Raw genomic sequence first — 21875 nt, 5'->3', positions numbered from 1 at the left:
GGTAACTGCTTAGTTAAAAGACAGGGTTATGTAAGCTTAGAAAGAATTTTTATATGAAGCATCATACTTATCTATGCCCACACTTGATACAAAAACAGAATTGGGGAAGTTTAACTATCAGTATGAAAGATTTAGGGGCTACATACATCAAAACTTTTCTATACAGATTTTTCAATAAAATGGAGTTCTGGTGGCCACTCGGTGGGTAATGAACCCAACTAGTGTCCATGAGGATGCAGGTTCAATTCCTGACCTCACTAAGTGGGTTAAGGATCCAGCGTTGCTGTGGCTATGGTGTAGGCCAGCAGCTGCAGTTCCAATTCCACCCCTAGCCTGGAAACTTCCATATGCCACAGGTGCGGCCAAAAAAAGCAAAAAAAAAATTCCGGTATAATTTTTCCAGTGAAATCTCAAATTAAAAAGAAGGGAGGAGTTCCCATCGTGGCTCAGCAGTAATGAATCAGACTAGTATCCAGGAAGATGCAAATTCAATCCCTGGCCTCCCTCAGTGGGTTAAGGATCCACTGTTGCCATGAGCTGTGGTGTAGGTCACAGACGAGCTTGGATCCTGCATCACTGTGTCTGTGGTGTAGACCAGCAGCTATAGCTCCAATTCGACCCCTAGCCTGGGAACCACCATATGCCGCAGGCGTGGACCTGGAAAAAGCAAAAAAAAAAAAAAAAAAAAAAGTCAGTGTCACAAAAGTCTAATAAAGGTTGAGGAGCTGTTCTGATTGAAGGAAACTGAACAGATGTGACAACTGTATGGCATGCATGATCCTTAATTGATCCTGAATCCAATACATACATACATAAATAAATAAGGAGCACTGCATACATATGTATATGGAATGAATACTGCTGAAATTCCTCAGTGTAGTAATTAGATCAACCATAAGGATCCTTTCCTGTCCTTCAGGCTATAGAACTTCCAGAGACCTAATTTTCTCAAATAGAAATCAGAAAAAGATGCAGAAAGATCCCTCTGGACAAACCATCTCATATCGTAGCTTTAAAAACCCTACACATGGACACAAAGGGTTTCAAGATGAAAGCAACTGCATGACCTAAAATCAAAAACTATCTAAGCCCTGTTCTAGATTTGCTCCTGATTTGATAAAAGACCTTAGGCAAACAATTAATCTGGATGTCTGCGTCCTCATTTACTAAATGAGAATATCCTCAAGGGGTATTGTCCAATGTCGCTATTTATGAATCAAGGCAGTACTGAAAAAAAAAGGGAAAGCCGTAAAACCTATTAAAATATAAATTGTTTTTAATATAGCCATGATTTAATGAAAATAGAGTCCAGGAGTTCCCGTCGTGGCGCAGTGGTTAACGAATCCGACTAGGAACCATGAGGTTGCGGGTTCGGTCCCTGCCCTTGCTCAGTGGGTTAAGGATCCGGCGTTGCCGTGAGCTGTGGTGTAGGTTGCAGACGCGGCTCGGATCCTGCGTTGCTGTGGCCCTGGTGTAGGCCGGTGGCTACAGCTCCGATTGGACCCCTAGCCTGGGAACCTCCATATGCTGTGGGAGCGGCCCCAAAGAAATAGCAAAAAGACAAAAAAAAAAAAAAAAGAAAAAAGAAAAGAAAATAGAGTCCAAAGACCTTCAAATATGAAAAATGGCTACAATGTGATAGTACAGAAGGACGCCAAAGAAAAAATTTTAAAAAAACTATATTTGAAGTTCTTTATTTTAAAATATCAGAACAGGATCAGAATGATTTGGGGTTGCTCTCCCATCTACCATGGGTGACTTAGGTGAGTCACTTTCCTCTCTAAGCCTCGAGCTTAATTTCTTTCTCAAGCTATACTAGCTTATCTCATAGATCATGGTGAAGAATAAATACGATAACCTCTGATCCAGAGTAAACCTTTACAAAAGCCAATTAGCTAGTATTGTGACAAACACTACCATCCTTGTAGGAGCTGTTATCCTTGTCATTATCAACGTCATCATCACCATCACTCTTTCAGAGAAGTAGCACAATGGGATAGACAGAACCCGAACTTTGGAATTGGACAGACCCTGGTTCCAATCCTGCCTCTGCTATTTAGCAGTTGTATGTCCACAGCCCCCTAAAACTCTTATTTTTTTTTTTTTTTCTTTTTGCCATTTCTAGGTCTGCTCCGGCGGCATATGGAGGTTCCCAGGCTAGGGGTCAAATCGGAGTGGTAGCCGCTGGCCTACACCAGAGCCACAGCAACGCGGGATCTGAGCCGCATCTGCAACCTACACCACAGCTCACAGCAACACTGGAACCTTAACCCACGGAGCAAGGCCAGGGATCGAACCCGCAACCTCATGGTTTCTACTCGGATTCGTTAACTACTGAGCCACAATGGGAACTCCCACAGCCCCCTAAGACTCTTAATTCACCTATAAGACACGGAAGTCACCTCCACCCTAAGGATGTTTTGAGGATTAAAATATATAGCTCCTAGCACAGCAGAGGTCTCTTCAATGAAATCTGTTTTCTCTCTTGATTTTTGAAAATGAATTATATAAATCTGTCAAATGGTTAACACAGGAGTAAATAAGAGCTGCCCTGAGCAAGATGGCAACAGGGTAAGGAGCCAAGGCCTGAGTTCTGACTAATCAGAGGCCAGAGTAACAGAGAGAGCTCTTCTCCAACTGTCCAAGTGGCAACTGGGACACATAACAATACAATTGCAAAGGGTTTGGTGCCGGTACCAGAATTCAGTTACTCTCAAAAAACAAGTAAACGTTTTCCCCTATTTGCTAAAACAGGTAAAAGGCATCTAAACAAGATAAAAATCTCATTTTCTGATCCCTAACACCATCATTCAATTTATTAATTTTTTGGTGACCGGTAACATTGAAGCAGTGTATTGTATTTTTAAAAGTTGAATGCTTATTTTTTTCTACTAATAAAAGAGAATCAAGAATAATCCAAAACAGGAGTTCCCGTCATGGAGCAGTGGTTAACTAATCTGACTAGGAACCATGAGGTTGCGGGGTTTGATCCCTGGCCTCGCTCAGTGCCTTAAGAATCTGGCGTTGCCCTGAGCTGTGGTGTAGGTTGCAGACGTGGCAGACGTTGCAGATCCCGCGTTGCTGTGGCTGTGGTGTAGGCCAGTGGCTACAGCTCCAATTAGACCCCTAGCCTGGGAACCTCCATATGCCGAGGGAGTGACACAAGAAATGGCAAAAAGACAAAAAAAAAAAAAAAAAAAAAAGAATAATCCAAAACAGAGGAGAATATATTAAGCTATTATATAATTGTTTAAAATGCAATTTATACATAATATTAAATATTCATATGGTATATTAAGGAACTTGACAGTATTGTGTCAAACAAATGAACAAGATGTGAATGTGAAAAGAATTCCTGGCTTAGAAAAGTTGAAAAAAATAATTTCAAGACCCCCATCCCGGCTTTCTACTCCCCAATTATCACGGGGATGAAGAGTTGTCTCCTCTCAGCCAGACATAAAAATCTAATAATATTTATTTGTAGCTTAGCTAAGTTGCATAAGCTTAAATTTGGGAAATGCAAGCAATGTATAAAGACTTAAAAACCTCCCTCTCTAGCTTTTTGGAGTCATGTGAAATCAACAGAATTAATGATGAGAATGTCAACAAGTAAGGCAAGAAAAAAAAATAAGGAGAGTAATAAATTTTTAAGTGGTTAAGATAGCAAAAATTGAGGATTTTTTCAGGTTATCTTCTAAGACAAATGAAAGTAAATACAGTAGCAAAAAAACTTAGTCTCCTTATTTCTCCATAGGTATCATAATATCAGTCATATAAATTTTCAGATTTCTGTTCTTTAACCAATTCTTTTTTTCAAAAAGCTCTTGTAATCTGCTTAGCAAAGCAATTGCATAAAAAAAATTTATCTCCACATCAACAAGTAGATAAGTTATAGTAAATATTTACATAGACAGACATGGTGTAAATTCAACATTTTCTTGACAGGCTGTAACTTACTTATTTCATCAGTACCTCTCCCCTTTTCCATATCCATTCAATTCATTGACATGTACAGAAGCAATAGCAATAAACATAAAAATACTTCAACCTGGTTGGTACTTTTTAAAGAAAATTAAAGTCTATCAATTTGGCAAAGTACATACATGGGAATAGTCAACATTGACAACACTCCATGAGGCAACCACTCAGTGCACAATGATGAGAGTGTGAGTTAAAAACAACTTTTCTGGAAAGCAATTTGGCAGTATATGTGTGTGCGTGTGCGTGTGTGTGTATGTATATATACACATACACTCTTGAAAATATCTAGACCCTTTGAATAGTAATTATGTTTCTAGCATTCAAATCTTAAAAAAAAAAAAAATCAAAGATAATAATAAGTTGGATAAGGAACCCAATTAGTATCCATGAAGATTCGGGCTCCATCCCAGGCCTCTTTCAGTGGGTTAAAGGATCCAGTGTTGCCATGAGCTATGGGGTAGGTCACAGATGCAGCTCAGATCCAATGTTGCTGTGGCTGTGGCTGTGGCTGGAGGCTACAGCTCCACTGACCCCTAGCCTGGGAACTTCCACATGCTGCGGGTATGGTTCTTAAAAAAATAAAGACAAAAAAAAAAAAAGAGAGAGAGAGAGATAACGACAAGATACAGAGATATTCATCAAACAGTTATTTATAACAGCGAAAACTAGAAAGAACCTGAATGACCAGCAACATGGGAATTCTTTTTTTCTTTTTAGGGCAGCCCCTGAGGCATATGGAAGTTCCCAGGCTAGGGGTTGAATTGGAGCTGCAGTTGCCAGCCTATGCCACAGTCACAGCAACATTGGATCTGAGCTGCGTCTGTGACCTATATCACAGCTCAGGGCAACACTGGATCCTTTAACCCACTGAGTGAAGCCCGGGACCAAACCCACATCCTCACGGACGCTACATTGAGTTCTTAACCTGCTCAGCCACAACGGGAACTCCTGGCCTATTTCTAAGAGAGTAAGAAGGCCACTGTAGCTGGCTGGAGTCTAAAAAGCTAGGGAAAGACGAAAGGAGATGAGGCTGACAAGGCTGCATCCTGTAAAGTGTGATGGCAGCTTAAAGGGTCTGGATTTTACTTGCTGTGATGGGATTGCATGGCTTTAACCAAGGAACTGATAGGATCAGATTATGAACAAAGAGTAAGAAGTATTAATGGCCAGGAAATGAGAGAGAAGAAAAAACACGGAAATCAGATGCAATCTCAATAGATCGTCTGAAGCAACTGAGAAAGGACGAACATACCTATATTGCGATGATAGGCTCTGAAGGTGTCAGTGAATTACAATGATACAGTGTGTAAGTCCTACAGAGCTGGTGATCAGCAATGATGAGTAGGACACATCAGGAAAACAAGAAAGTATAAAATACTACCACACAACGACATAGCACCTGAAGTATTTCATAAATGGTAAAATAGATATGATCTGAAAATCTGCTTTTTAGAATAGGAGCGAGTGTAATATCAGAGTTTTATCCAACTTCCATTATGTTTCAAGAAATAAATCTTTAATCTATAAATTTAGTTAACCTAAAACAATTTCTGAGATTTCTGAATAGCCAAAGTTTTAAGCTGTCTTTAAAGTAATAAGCATAAAAAAAAAAAAAATCCCTTTCTCTTCCTCCCTATTTGCACTGCAACCATCATGCGGATCAAAATTCGCTCAAAAAAGTATGTTTTTAAAATCCATGTTCTGCCAAACAAAGCCACTTCTTTCACGGCCCTTTACATATATTTCTGTCCCCTCACCTCTGTATGGGCTGTGGTCTCATCATCTAATTAATAATCCTTCCCCTCAGCTCTTCACTATCTCAACTCAAATTCCATCTCCCCCCTTTTATCCTCACTGGGTCCAGAAAAGATGCAAGTATTGTAAAAGTGATTAGAAACGAACTTCACCTTTGGTATTATGCGAATAAAATGGGTTTCTTTATTTAATTTATTTTATTTTATTTTGCTTTTTAGGGCCACACCCACAGCATATGGAGGTTCCCAGGCTAGGGGTCGAATCGGAGCTACAGCTGCCAGCCTACGCCACAGCCACAGCAACGCATAATCCGAGCCACATCTGCGACCTACACCACAGCTCACGGCAATGCCGGACCCTTAACCCCCTTAGCCAGGCCAGGGATTGAACCTGCAACCTCAGGGCTCCTAGTCAGATTGGTTTCCACTGAGCCACAGCAGGAACTACTAAAATGAGTTTCTTTAAATCCATTTGTGTGCTTCATCCACAAAGGATTACTTTTTAAATTACTGGAAATCTGAACTTGTCAGATTTTCCCACCATACGATTCTGTTTGATCACCACTGGTTAAGGTGGTGATTGCCAAATGTCTCCATTTGAAGTACATTTTTTTCCTTTTGTAATGAATTAGTAATCTATGCAACAATGTGAATATTCTGGTCTCAAAAAAAATTCCTTCACTCAGTGTTTTTTATAGTTACACTATTTTAATTATAAAATAGTATGTGCTCTTGGGAAAGCTACAAATTTAAAAAAACTATGAAAGTTCCTTCCTTGCTCCATGCCAGATGCCCAGTCACATTTCCACAGAGACAAGCTCTGTTAACTGATTCTTGTGTTTCTTTCCAGAAATTTTCTGTGTATACCCAAACATTGATACATTTCTTCCTCTTTTTTTAAAAAAAGTCACAGCGGGACCATATCATATTCTTACTGTCTTGCAACTTCATTTTTCTTTTTTCACTTAATATATCCTAGACTTCTTTCCTATCATTACATATAGATTTATCTCATTTTTTACATGGTGACAGAGAATGCTAGTTAGCATCACGTATTTAATTCATCCCTTAAATGCACATTATTATAGTTTTATTTACAGTTTTATGTGATCTCAAACAAGGCTGCAATAAACAAGGGGGTACATATAACTTTGCTTGCTTTGTGTAAATAATAAATGAAAGCAAAATTGCTGGAAATATTGCTGCTGGACACGAATGTATTTAATTTCTTTTCTTTGGATAGATAATCCTAAAATTTTCTTTCCAAATTGCATCCGTTTATGCTCCCATTAACATCAATGCTGATTCCTCAGCCCTTCTTCCTCATCAAATATGGACACTGGCAAATTCTTTCATCTTTGCTCAAGGTGTGAGTTGAAAGAAAAACAGCAGTTCACTGGTGTTTTTATTTTTGTAAACAAGAGAGTCAAGCATCTTGTCACAAATGTATTGAACATTTGAAATTCTCTCTGCATAAAATGCTTTACAGTCTCTGTCCACAAAGTATTCCTAACAATGAATAATATTTAATAATTTAAGCAACACATTTGAAAAAATGTATAAGCTTCAATATAATAATCAGAAAACATTATTTTAGTTGGCACCCTGCACCTAAGAACCCCCTCTCCAAAAGCTGTAGATCCTGGGAGTATATATTTAACTTCACTATGTTTAATATATCTTTCTGTGCTTGACTTTTAGATAGATAATACTTTAATAAATGTGCTGGAGAATTTCCTATGCTAAAATCTCCTTAATTCTTTTTTAAAAAATCAAATTTCTATAGGTAAGTAATAGGGAGCAACTGAAAATTAAGAAATCAGCACACAGATCTTTAGCTAACATTTGGAACCACTAGTTTCAACCATGGTTTCTTTTTTAGTACTAAACTAAGAAGGCATTTCCAAGAACAGGGAAACCAAAAACCTAAATTAAATCTGTCTAGAGAGAGCACAGTTCATCTATCTTTCACTACTACAGGAGCTATTCTTTTTCTACTTTAAAAATCAATTTCTTGGAGTTCCCATCCTGGCTCAGTGGTTAACAAATCCAACTAGGAACCATGAGGTTCCGTGGGTGCAGCCCTAGAAAAGACAAAAAGACCGGAAAAAAAAAAAAATCAATTTCTTGGAGCTCCCATCATGGCTCAGTGGAAATGAATCTAACTAGCATCCATGAGGACGCAGGTTTGATCCCTGGCCTCTCTCAGCAGGTTAAGTGAGCTGTGGTGTAGGTCGCAAATGCAACTCGGATCCCACATCCTGTAGCTCTGGCGTAGGCCAGCGGCTGCAGCTCTGATTTGACCCCTAGCCTGGGAACCTCCATATGCCATGGGCGTGGCCCTAAAAATACCAAATAAATAAATAAATAAATCTCTTAAAGACCAGGAGTAAGCAATCGTGTGTTAGAGTGTGATAAGAACTTGAATACAGATAGATGGCCAAAAAACACATGAAAAGATGCTCAACATAACTAATTATTAGCGAAATGCCGGTCAAAACTACAATGAATGTCACCTCGCACCAGTCAGAATGGCCATCATTAAAAAGTTTACAAACAATAAATGCTGGAGAGGGTGTGGAGAAAAGGGAGCCCTCCTACACTGTTGGTGGGAATGTAAATTGGTGCAACCACTATGGAGAACAATATGGAAGTTCCTTAAAAAACTAAATATAGAACTACCCTATGATCCAGAAGTCCCACTCCTAGGCCTCTATCCAAGGAAAACCACAATTCGAAAAGATGCATGCACTTGTATGTTCACTGTAGCACTATTTATAATAGCCAAGACATGGAAGCAACCTAAATGTCCATTGACAGAGGAATGGATGAAGATGTGACACATATGTATACAATGAAGTAGTGCTCAGTCATGAAAAAGAATGAAATCATACTATTTGCAGCAACATAGATGGACCTAGAGATTATCATATTGAGTGAAGTCAGTCAAAGACAAATATCACATGATACTATTTATATGTGGAATCTAATTTAAAAAATGATACAAAAGAACATATTTACACAACAGAAACAAACTCACAGATTTCAAAACGAAGCTTATGGTTGCCATAGGTGAAACCATTGGAGAAAAGGAAGAATTGGGAGGGGGGGATAACATACACACTACTGTATAAAATAGGTGGTTAATGAGAACCTGCTGTATAGCACGGAAAAATCTACTCAATAGTTTGTAATAACCTATATGGGAAAAAAGAATGGATATATTTATATGTATGACTGAGTCACTTTGCTGGACCCCTGAAACTAATACAACATTGTAAGTCAACTCTACTCCAATAAATTTTTTTAAAAAAAGAGAGCGAGAACTTGCCTGATCTATGTAAAAAGCGGTGCCTGCGCGGATCTCGCGACGCTGTTTGAGATCTGTTTCCGTGGTGTCTCTTGACAAGGCAATGTATTCAACTTCCCGTTTGGTCAACTCCTGTAGATCAGAGAGTGATATTGTCTCAAAATCAAATCCCCAATGTATGCTTTGGAACCAGTTATCTGACAATGTCATCCTGCAGAAGAGCATTTTTTAAATATGATTCTAGATTAAAGACTTTTGAGCCCCAGTTTTGAGAAAAAGGCAATGAATTGAGCATTAATCAAAACGTATATATATCTCTCTTCAGAGCTCTACTTTTACTGTACCCAATAATTTATGCCTTAATTACTTATCACTTAAGCAACAATAATCAAAATTGGATCTTATAATTTCTTTTTTTTTTAGGGCTGGCTGCACCTATGGCATATGGAGGTTCCCAGGCTAGGGGTCCAATCGGAGCTACAGCTGCCAGCCTACACCACAGCCACAGCCACGCAGGATCCAAACCGCATCTGCAACCTACACCACAGCTCACGGCAACACCGGATCCTGGACCCACCGAGGAAGGCCAAGAATCAAACCCACATCCTCATGGATAATGGTCGGATTTGTTTCTGCTGTGCCACAACGGGAGTTCCCGGATCTTATAAATCCTAATGTCTCCTATAGAGTTCTTTTCAAATATCAGAAGGAATAATTTGGTTATTACTGGATTTTCACACAAATGATACTGCTCTCTGGAAGTAATGTCCATCTTTTTTTTTAAAGGGCGATTTCAATTAATTTACTTCAAGAACCGATGTTTTCCAACTATATATAATATATTAGGTATTTAACAAGTGCGAAAATAAGGTAAATACCAATAGTCAGATCAACAGAAGAGAAAGACACACACATAGCCATTTAGGAAGGAAAAGGAGACGAAAGATGAAAAGGATGAGGGAGTTGAGGGGAGGAAATTATTTCACACAGAAAAAGCCATTTGGTTTGAAGGAGAGACCATCCAGAACTGATTTCTTTTAGAATTATTACTCTATCCCCAAATTCATTTTGCCCTATATGTAACAACTCTGTACAAAAAGTTTTTACCATTATCCTTGCTTTTACAATGGTGAGTTAAAAACCATGACATTCTTGGAGTTCCCATCGTGGCTCAGTGGTTAACGGATCTGACTAGGAACCATGAGGTTGCAGGTTCAATCCCTGGCCTTGCTCAGTGGGTTAAGGATCCAGTGTTGCCGTGAGCTGTGGTGTAGGTCACAGATGCGGCTCAGATCCCGTATTGCTGTGGCTGTGGCACAGGCCGGCAGCTACAGCTCTGATTAGATCCGAGCTCCATTAGCCTGGGAACCTCCATATGCCGCGAGAGCAGTCCTAGAAAAGGCAAAAAGACAAAAAAAAAAAAAAAAAAAAAAAAAAAAAAACATGACATTCTCCAATCCAGTAAGGCATGAAATATGTTTTTGCCAAACAGGGAGAAAAAATTAATTTACAGAAGGAGTACAAAGAAAAAGCTTGAACGAGCATGCCATAATAGTGAGAAGGGATAGTCCCACACAATTGGACTTTTTCTCCACCTGATATCCATGTGATATTGATGAAAATACATTATTACCATCATTTCGTTTTTTAAAATGTACCTGTTCCCTTCACCCATAAGTTTCAGATTATGTAGAAAGAAGGGAAAAGTTTTAAATACAGAAAACATACACAACAGTGGTGAAGATGTGGTGATACTTAACGATAATTCCCTAAATAAGAATGAACTGGGAGTTCCCGTCGTGGCTCAGCAGTAACGAACTCAACTAAGATCCATGAGGATGCAGGTTTGCTCCCTGGCCTTGTTCAGTGCGCTAAGGATCTGGCACTGCTGTGAGCTGTGGTGTAGGTCACAGACACGGCTAGGATATGGCATGGCTGTGGCTGTGGGGTAGGCCAGCAGCTGCAGCTCCGATTCGACCCCTAGCCTGGGAACTTCCATGTGCCACGGGTTCGGCCCCCCAAAAAGCAAAATCAAAGTGAGATATTGTGTCCTTTGAAATGAGCTGGGTGGAGAATGCACATTCTCTCTTCTTTAGGTTTTAAACAGAAGGAGTTCCAGACGTGGGATTCTCGGTAGCTGATTCTGCATTCTTAGACAAGATACTTTGCATATTAATAAGGTAAAGACAGTCTTGTGTATTAATAAGGTAAGGATAGTACTCCAATTCCAGTGGCACCTTGTATCACACAAACTGGTTTTAGGAACAAATAAAAGATATGAAATTTACAAGGTAGAGGGAGTCAGGTTCTGATTTGTCCACTGTATTTTTATCATTTCTGCCCTACCTGGTTTTAAACCAAAATAAATCCATCACTGCAATAAAAGAGTACACAAAGTAGATTTCCATAGCATAGAAATGAATTCTTTAACATCAAGTAAAAAAAAGAAAGCTTTCAGTAAGGTTTTTCTCTTTATCCTAAAAAGTATTTTTGGATCAGACCAACTCATCTCATAGTGTTTTTCATTAAATCATTAGACGAATGCCTAATGCTGACAAAGTAGTAGAAAAAAAAAAGTCCTGTTAGTCTTTTTTATTGGGGTCAAGATTTGGATATATCAACTCGCTTCACAGCCGTACTCAGAGAACTACAAACATTTAAGAGGATAACATGTCAGAAAGGGGGAGCGAGGAGTTCCCATTGTGGCTCAGTGGGTTAAGGACCTGAGGTTGTATCTGTGAAGATGTGTGTTCGATCCCTGGCTGACCTCACTCAGTCCATTAAGGAGCCAGTGTTGCAGCAAGCTGCACTGTAGGTCACAGATGCAGTTCATTCTGGTGTTGCCATGGCTGTGGCATAGTCCAGCAGCTGCAGCTCTGATTCAACCCCTGGCCCGGGAACTTCCAGATGCTGCAGGTGTGGCCATAAAAGAAAAAAAAAAAAAAAAAAGAAAAGAAAAGAAAAGAAAGAAAGAAGGGGCAATATGAGCTCCGAAGGCTAGCTCCATCATTTCATTGCTGGATAAATCTTGAGTGAATTATTTAATCTCTGTGAAACTTAGTTTCCCATCTATTTGAAGAAAAGAACAAAAAAAGTGTGTGTAACACGTAAGAGAGATTTTATGAACTTTAGGCGCCTTAAGGGACTATATCACACCAAAAAAGTCAGAAGAATTATTTGACTTTTCAGAATGTGGACCAAAGATAAAAGAATGTTTCCTGAGTGGTATAAAACTACACTTTGTTTTATAGTCTCAGAGGTTCTGATCCTGCCTGAATTTAGATAGCTCTCCTTCCTACTGGAAGTGGAGGATTTTCCACTTACAGAAAAAATTGGCTAAAGCGATGAAAGGCAAATGTGCATTTACGTCCAAAATAACTTACCCCAAATGCTTTATAAACAAATCATCCTTCACTGTCAACAATTTCAAAGTAATGACTAATCCTGACATTTTTGAATTCTTAATTTACTTTATAAAATAGCTTATCCAAGTTAAGACGCTTAGGAATCCATAGGAATTAATGGCTTACCAGGTACTGCATAGCAATAGAGCGTCGAAGAGGCCCAGGGGGTCCTATGAGAAAGACGTCTTGCCCCAAAAGATCCTTCTGCATTATCCATCTTAGATGTTGAACTACAGATTGAGCCACAGAGTCTGAAACTTAAAAATGGGAAAAAAATGAAAATGAAATGCAAGTTAGACAACCACATATAAATCTCCAAGCAATCAATGCAGACAGTATATTACATTAAATGTACACACACACACACATTCATACATGCACCTGGTGAATTTTCACACTGTTTTACAATAAAAACCATTATTATCTAATGTTAGAACAGGACAGAGTGTATTACATCACAAAGAGTCACATAATCCCACACTTCAAGGCTTGTAAGAATGCCTGAACAATCACCTATCAGTGTCACCAAAGGAATGAAAGTGATTTTCAAGGTTGATATAAGTCATTAGTGCCATTACTTTGTCACAAATTTATAGCCCAACTCTTTTATTCTAAAAAGGGGATACAGGAGTTCCTGTTGTGGCTGAGCAGAAAAGAATCTGACTAGGAACCATGAGGTTGCAGGTTCAATCCCTGGCCTCGCTCAGTGGGTCAAGGATCCGGCATTGCCATGAGCTGTGGCTGTGGTGTAGGCTGGCAGCTGTAGTTCTGATTCGACCCCTAGCATAGGAACCTCCATATGCCACAGGTGTGGCCCTAAAAAGCAAAAAATAAATTAATTAATTAAAAAGGGATACAACCAAATCATTGCAGGCAATGAATGATTATCATAGTCTTGAAAACATTTTTAAAACTATAACTTAAGTTGGCAGCGGGTTGTGAGATCTCTCAAATGTCACAATTAGGAGGTCTGATGTAGATCCGACTGCTTTAGAATTTAAGTCTATTCCATACTAACTCTTTTGGGAATAGAAAACTACTCCGTATAATATCCTTTTAAAGCTACTATTAAATCACCCATCAATCCACTCTCCTTTTGCCTCAATAATTATTTAAATGTTTGTATTAATAGAATTAACTTTTGTTTGCTCATTTGTAAGTCACCCAGTGACCCAGCAAGTGCTTTCCTAAGTATACAAGCAAAACCCTCATCATCACACATCAAGGACATGCGAAATACTCACAGCAGTGTCATCCAAAATAAAACTGGAGACAGGAGACGGATAAAATGCATACAATGGAATATTACAGAACAACGGCAACAAACAGAATGAACTATCACTACTTCCAACAACATGTTTAATGCTTTTTTTTTTTTATGGCTACACCCATGGCATAAGGAATTTCCCGGGCTAGAGACTGAATCTGAGCCACAGCTGTGACGTACACTGCAATTCTGGCAACACCAGATCCTTTAATCCACTGTGCCAGGAAGCGGATTGAACCTGCATTTCTGCGTGATTCTTAACCCACTGCACCATAGCGGAAACTGTGATATGTTTAATTCTTAAAAGAGCAAAAAAATGGTCACAAAATAAATCACATATTCATGTTTAATATCACAATTTGATAAAGCTCTGTAAACTAGCAATTCAAATTCATTATAAGTACCTACATATGTAATAAAACAGTGCTTAAAAAAGCAAAAAAAGCAAGAGAATGATACTTTCAGGATAACTGGACTTGGAACCAGAAAGATTCTCATAGATGAATTCAATGGTATTTGAAATATGCTAGTTCTTAAATTGGATGTGGGTACAGTGTTTGTTTTACTATGATGCTGCATTTTATACAACAAACACATGATACAGATTGTATGTACATATGTATATGTGTATACGAATATCCCATGCCTCAAACTTTGTTTAATCACCCATGAAGTTTATGAAAGAATGCAAAGCTCAAACTAAGAATGCTTGCCTAGGACTTAAGCTCTGCTTCTCCCCAACACCCCCCACCCCCTATGCCCACCAACAGCATAATATTACTAGGGTGGACCCTCCCCTCCCCCCCAAAAGTTAACAACTCATCATTGGAAAAAAATAAAGATAACTTTCTGATTTTCTTAACCATGGCAGGAAGATCAAGGACAGATCTTGATCTTGGGGCAGAGTGCTTGGTTTCTTACATCACCGGGGTCACACTTCAAGCATCTTATAACTTCCCCAAAGCAAGTGTTTCTACACCTGAAAGCCAGGAGACTCATCACCCAAGTAGAGGTGCTTGGCTTCCTCCAGTCCTCGATGAACCCTCTACAGCACGCAAGGGGGCGGATCACCTCCAAGGGGGCAAAGACTGGTTCCTGCAGGGGGCGTGGGAACAATTCTTAGCTATTGCAATGGTCTGCTGCCAACTGAAGGGATGCCATGCCCAAACAGATATAGGATGTGGCTGTGGTCTTGAAATTTCATGGGGCTGGGGAGAGACAAATTAGCGGGGAAATGTCATCACAAGAGCAATGATGAAAAAATAGATTGAAAAACAGTGCCCCAAGCCTTATACCTTTGAGAATATTTCAAGGAGTTCACAATGTTAGGAAGCAATTCACTCTTATTTCTTTTTTGTTTTTGTTTTTGTTTTTGTTTTTTTTTTTGGATGTGGAGGTTCCCAGGCTAAGGGTCCAATCAGAGCTACAGCTGCTGGCCTATACCACAACCACAGCGATGCAGGATCCAAGCCGAGTCTGTGACCTACACCACAGCTCAAGGCAATGCCAGATCCTTGCTTGACCCACTGAGCGAGGCCAGGGATGGAACCCACATCCTCAAGGATACAAGTCAAGTTCGTTTCAGCTGCGCCACAATGGGAACTCCCACTCTTTCTGATTTCAAGATGAGTTCATCTACTTGCTGTTTAAGGATGAAACAAAATAAGAGTTAAGAAGCTGTAATTCCTCCATCAGTAAAATTACAGAAAGTGCCTTATGCTGAAGATCCACGACCTCATCTTACTTTGATATCAAGTATATATTTAAAAACTGACACTTAAAAGAGTTTTTTTCCTTTATGTTTTCACAAATCTCAGTTTGCTATGGCCACAGGCCTTCCCTACACGATTCTTAAAGTTTTATGTTGCTTTGTTGTCTTCACCTTTGACAATGTGCCTGACCTTCCATTACCAGGACTTGTCTATTTAAAATAGGGAAATTTCAGGCGTTCCCCGTCGTGGCTCAGTGGTTAATGAATCCGACTAGGAACCATGAGGTTGTGGGTTCGATCCCTGGCCTTGCTCAGTGGGTTAAGGATCCCGAGTTGCTGTGGCTCTCACGTAGGCCGGAGGCTACACCTCCGATTTGACCCCTAGCCTGGGAGCCTCCATATGCCGTGGGAGCCGCCCAAGAAAATGGCAGAAAGACAAAAAATAATAAAATAAAATAAAATAGGGAATTTCCAAAGTTCTATGAGGTAAAGCCAAGCTGGTCTCTCCAGCTTTCCTCCCACTTTTTATTACTTATAACTATTTGTAACTATCCCTAATGACAGCATCTCAATGGAGTTCCATTCCATTTTGAATGCCTTGACCTTGGAACTCATATTTATTTTCAAGATATTTTCAAATCGAAGGCAGTATTTCCTAATCAAATGTGAGATCTTCCCCTCACAAGTGCTGGAGTTTAGGCATAATTACCTTTTGCTTAGCAAACTGAAGAACAGAGCAGTTTGTACACCAATGTGCTTTCTTAAGTGGGAGAGAAAGGCATGGAGATGGAGGTATTTATTTATTTACTGGTCTTTTTGTCTTTTTAGGTCCACACCCGAGGCACAGGCAGGTTCCCAGGCTAGGAGTCGCATTGGAGCTATAGCCGCTGGCCTATGCCACAGCCACGCCACAAGATCTGAGTGGAGTCTGCGACCTACACCACAGCTCACAGCAACGCTGGATCCTTACCCCACTGAGCAAGGCCAGGGATCAGACCTGCGTCCTCATGGATGCTAGTCAGGTTCACTAACTGCTGAGCCATGATGGGAACTCCAGAGATGGAGGTATTTAAAACTGGAGCCCTGGGAATTGTATCGAATGCTGAGACTGTTCATGCGAGAGTCTTCCACTCAGCCTGATTCTCGTGTGTTGAGAACCACTGGCCTAACACATGCCTGGCCATTCTCATCAATCTCTTCCTTTACTCTCTGCTCAAGAAGGGTTCTCAACCAGGGGCGGTACCGCCACTACTCCATGCCTGCCAGAGGCATTTGGAAGTATCTTCCACTGCATTTCGATTCTACGTAAGTTTCTGACTATGGATAAGCAGCTTCGGAATCCGGCGGCTGGCCTTGTAGTCTATTCCATATCTTCACCGACACCTCTTCTTTTCCCTTCTTTTGTCTTCCCTTAATAAGAGTAATAGTGATGGCCATCATTTTTTGCATTCCTGTCACGAGCCAGGTAAAAATATGAATGATTTTTCATCCAGGATCTCACTGAGATCTCACACCAACCCTAGAAGGTAGCAGCCTGCGGCATTTCAGGATACAGACTCAAGCCAAACTGCTTCAATCCCAACTCTGTTGTTTACTGTGGAACCTTCATCAGTTACTTAAATTCTCTATGCTCCCTTTATCTGTAGGATGGATATAATAAATGTACTTACAAGGTTAAATTAGGCACTTGGAACAGTGTCCAGGAGTAGGATAAGCATTTGTTAAATACTCATTTTCTCCATTTTATGACTAAGAAAATCAAAGTTCTTATGGGGGTATCAATTGTCCACAGTTGATAAATTCATAAACCAAGATTTAGATCCAAGCTGTTTAGGTCCAGAGTTTGCACTCCTGCCATTATGTCCTACTGCTCCTCCAAAAATCTTTAAAACAGGCTCTATTTTTAGGACCAAGGCTTGTCCCACAAGTATGAACCTCCTAAGACTCCATCAGAGTGAGTGTGCTTGCTTTTCCAAAGGAGACAATTTGGGGAGTGGGGGATGCACTGGGGGTATGGGATGGACATACAATAAAACTGGATTGTGATGATCATTGTGCAACTACAAATGTAATAAATTCATTGAGTAATAAAAATAAATGAGAGTTCCTGTCGTGGCTCAGTGGTTAATGAATCCGACTAGGAACCATGAGGTTGTGGGTTCGGTCCCTGGCCTTGCTCAATGGGTTAAGGATCTGGCATTTGCCGTGAGCTGTGGTGTGGGTTGCAGATGCGGCTCGGGTCCTGAGTTGCTGTGGCTCTGGCGTAGGCCGGCGGCTAAAACTCCGATTAGACCCCTAGCCTGGGAACCTCCATATGCCTCGGGTGCGGCCCTAGAAAAGGCAAAAAGACAAAAAAAAAAAAAAGTATTCAGGTAAAAAAATTAAAAATTAAAAAAAAAAAGACCTTGCTTTTATCAACATTAATCCTACTTCTTGGGTTTTGATAAAACCCACCGTACCATATTTTACTCCTTTTATTAAAATTTTGAATTTATTTTGTTGTTTACATCATGTCTTCAGAGAACCCACTTCTCAAAAAAAAAAAAAAAAATCTCATGCTCACTTATTCATAATGTATTTTGTCAAAGAAAATGTTTGATTTGTCAGGAAGTGGCATTCAACTACTGAAAGAAAGTAGCATGTACTGCTGTGTGGTGTCTGTGGTGTATTTTACATTAATGCTTGAAACAAGCTATATTTTTAGGATGGCCTCAAAGAAAACGTGAGTCATAGACTTAAAAGTGTTCCAGAAATAGAAACAAGATGTAAGACTGTACATTACGAACATCTGCAAAACAAACTGCCAAACTGCCATGTGTAACCTAAGAGAAACACAGACCAGGGTGCCAGAGAAATCCTCGACCTCGATGTTTTCAGGCACAAGATGCTACCTTTCAAGAGTCCACGTGAGGATAAACTGCTGTCAAGAGTAACACCAGAGAGCTTGATCCTACATTCTATGATTTCCTTCTGTATGGAAAAATAAAACATCTGGCTCCTGTGGGGCTAAATTCCTAGCCAATACTTGTTTCCAAAAAACAGGTACTATTTTTGCCCAGGCATAGTCGAGGACTTGAAAATAATCTTAGAGGAATGTAAAGTATCATTTTCTCCCACCCTAGAGTCAAATTTGTCATATACCTAAAGATTAACATTTCAGAAAAGTAGGCATAGTTCAAATCAGTTCTAATAAGTCCTTCAAAACTAGTGACGCTGTCTTAGGATCTCAACAGGCAACATAATACAATGGAAAGAAAAAGCCCTTGAGGCCAAACAGACGTGGTTGTGATTTCTCCATCCTGCCCTTTATCAGTGTCCTTGGACAAGCATTCTGAATCGTCCTGGCCGAAGTATTCTCATTTTCCAAAGTGAGGTAATGGAGTTCCCATCATGGCGCAGCAGAAACAAATCCGACTAGGAACCATGAGGTTGTGGGTTCGATCCCTGGCCTCGATCAATGGGTTAAGGATCCGGTGTTGCTGTAAGCTGTGGTGTAGGTCACAGGCACGGTTCAGATCCTGCGTTGCTGTGGCTGTGGCGTAGGCCGGCAGCTGTAGCTCCGATTGGACCCCTAGCCTGGGATCCTCCATGAGCCAGAGGTGCAGCCCTAAAAGAAGAAAAAAAAAAATTTGAGGTAATAATCCTTATTGCATGTGGTTACGGGGAGGATTAGAGGTAAAGCTCCTAGTCCAGCCCCTAGTTAGCCCACCAGATGTAGGTATGGAAGGATATTAAAGGCCTAGCCTCACCCACACAGTCCTCCACCTGGTGTGCACCCCAGACAGCAGGCTGCCCAGCATGGACTCAGTGCTCATGCATGAGCTTCTGGGTTTATGCTCAAATTACCTTCTGAACCTAGAGCTCACCCTGAAAAAAATCAAGGAGAAAGGAGCCAACCTAACTAGGACTACTTGCGGGAGGTACTTTCCAAAGGCATTTCATCTTATTCACCACAGTTGACCTGCCAAGGGGCTCAGAAAGAATCTGAACCAGGCCCATCGCACTCCCTTGCATTCATTACGTAATCACAATGAGAGGTTCCAAAAGAAGGACAACTCATCTCACTGCAGGTGCCTGCTCATTTACTTAACCATGACCTAGTTGTTGTGGATCCTGCTGTCCTGGGGAGGGACAGCAAGGGGGACCACGCAAGAGCAGGGCACACAATACGATATGTTCAGAACCAAAGTTATTTACCACATGAGCTCAGTGAACTAAGAAATGAAGTCACTCACATAGCTACATTTATTAAGGATTTTCTATAGGCTTAGTACCAAGAACACAAAGATAAATACAATAAGGTTCTTTGAAGGTGTCAAAGGAAAAAAATGCATACATATAAAGCCTCTGTTTATATAAGCCACTCATCTATAAAGTGGGCTGTGGGTCTGATCCAAAACAAACAGCTGTAATTCAAATTAAATAAGCAGGGAGTTCCTGTAGTGGTGCTGTGGAAATGAATCCAACTAGGAACCAGGAGGTTGCAGGTTCAATCCCTGGCCTCGCTCAGTGGGTTAAGGATCCAGCATTGCCATGAGCTGTGGTGTAGGTCACAGACCCAGCTCGGATCTGGCGTTGCTGTGGCTGTGGTGTAGGCTGGCAGCTGTAGCTCTGATTCGACCCCTAGCCTGGGAACTTCCATATGCCTTGGGTGCTGCCCTAAAAAGGAAAAAAAATTAAATTAAATTAAATAAGCACAATACCGTTCAGTACAGGACTCAGCACTGAGAAAGCAGGTTTTCTTAAAACTGGAAAAATACATCACTATACACTATAAATAGAGAATAATGATATAAATATATATTAAGTGTTAAGCTGTATACTTTTTGTGTGGAGGTGTTAGAATAAGAATACATATGTACCCAAGACATGGAAACAACCTAAATGTCCACTGACAGATGATTGAATTAAGAAGATGTAGTACATATACACAATGGAATACTACTCAGCCATAAAAAAGAACGAAACAATGCCAACATGGATGGAACTAGAGACTCTCATCCTGAGTGAAGTTAAGTCAGAAAGAGAGGAGTTCCCGTCGTGGCTCAGTGGTTAACGAATCCGACTAGGAACCATGAGGTTGCGGGTTCGGTCCCTGCCCTTGCTCAGTGGGTTAACGATCCGGCGTTGCCGTGAGCTGTGGTGTAGGTTGCAGACACGGCTCGGATCCCGCGTTGCTGTGGCTCTGGCGTAGGCCGGTGGCTACAGCTCCGATTCAACCCCTAGCCTGGGAACCTCCATATGCCGCGGGAGCGGCCCAAGAAATAGCAACAATAACAACAACAACAACAACAACAACAACAACAAAAAAGAAAGAGAAAGACAAATACCATATGATTTCACTTATATCTGGAACCTAATATATGGCACAAATGAACCTTTCCACAGAAAAGAAAATCATGCACATGGAGAACAGGCTTGTGGTTGCCAAGAGGGAGGGGGAGGGACTGGGAAGGACTGGGAATTTGGGATTAATAGAAGCAAACTATTGTCTTTGGAATGGAGAAGCATTGGGATCCTGCTGTATAGCACTGAGAACTATGTCTGGTCACTTGTGATGGAGCGTGATAATGTGAGAAAAAAGAATGTATACATGTATGTGTGACTGGGTCACCTTGCTGTGCAGCAGAAAATTGACAGAACACTGTAAATCAGCTATAATGGAAAAAATTAAAAACATTATTAAAAACATAAGAAAACATATGTATATTTTCTTGTATGAGAAACACGGAAAGAGGAAGAACTACTTTACATCCCAATTCCTTCTAGAAAATCAGCATTATCTGAATACCAAAGTCTGACAAAGTCATCGCAAGGAAGTCGACCACAGCTATAGACTGAAAGTTTGTGTTCCTCCAAAATTCATATGCTGAAATCCTAACTGCCAATAGAATTGAATTAGCAGGTGGGGCCATGGGAGGCCATTAGGTCATAAAGGTAGAGCCCTCATAAATGGCGTTAGTCCTGCTATTAAAAAAGACATTTGCCGGGGAGAGGGGAGTGGGGTGGATTGGGAGTCTGGGGTTAGTAAATGAAAACTCTTGCATTTGGAGTGGATCAGTGAGATCCACTGTATGTATAGCACAGGGAACTATACATACAAGCACTTGTGATGGAACATGAAGGAGAATAATGTGAAAAAAGAATGTATATAAAAGTATAACTGGGTCTCTTTGCTGTACAGCAGAAACGGACAGAACATTGTAAATCAAGCATAATAAAAATTACAAAACAGTATCACATGGACACCCTCTAGGTCCGCAGTTATAAATCTAACTTACTCTTCTGTAACAGCTGCAGAAGTTTCCATAATATGTATATTCAATAATTTATTCAACCATTCCTCTATCAATACACTCGGATTGCTTCTTGTGTTGGTCACTACCAAAAACCATAAAAGGCTGCACTATTTTTTATGTACAAATACCTTCTTTATGCACTGATTTTC

At 40.3% G+C, this 21875-nt stretch overlaps 1 protein-coding gene across 2 annotated transcripts in view; it reads right to left on the bottom strand.

Moving 5' to 3' along the window:
• Positions 1-21875, bottom strand: part of VWA8 (von Willebrand factor A domain containing 8) — a 545205-nt gene that overhangs the window by 492812 nt on the left and 30518 nt on the right. For both annotated transcript variants that reach the window (XR_014819568.1, XM_021065625.2), the window contains exons 3-4: positions 12576-12706; positions 9067-9177 (exon numbers count right to left, since the gene is read on the bottom strand). Coding sequence is in view for 1 of the 2 variants with exons in the window: in XM_021065625.2 (XP_020921284.2) it covers positions 9067-9177; positions 12576-12706 (242 nt within the window). In the remaining variant the exon portion in view is untranslated. The remainder of the gene's footprint in view (positions 1-9066; positions 9178-12575; positions 12707-21875) is intronic.

This window comes from Sus scrofa, chromosome 11 (genome assembly GCF_054392235.1).
Source record: "Sus scrofa isolate SSC_HxYL_T2T_F1_AM1 chromosome 11, Sscrofa_HxYL_maternal_Yorkshire_Landrace_v2.0, whole genome shotgun sequence".
Lineage (NCBI taxonomy): Eukaryota > Metazoa > Chordata > Mammalia > Artiodactyla > Suidae > Sus > Sus scrofa.
The sequence above is the reverse complement of the archived record's forward strand: the minus strand, read 5'-3'. Positions and strand labels throughout refer to the sequence as shown.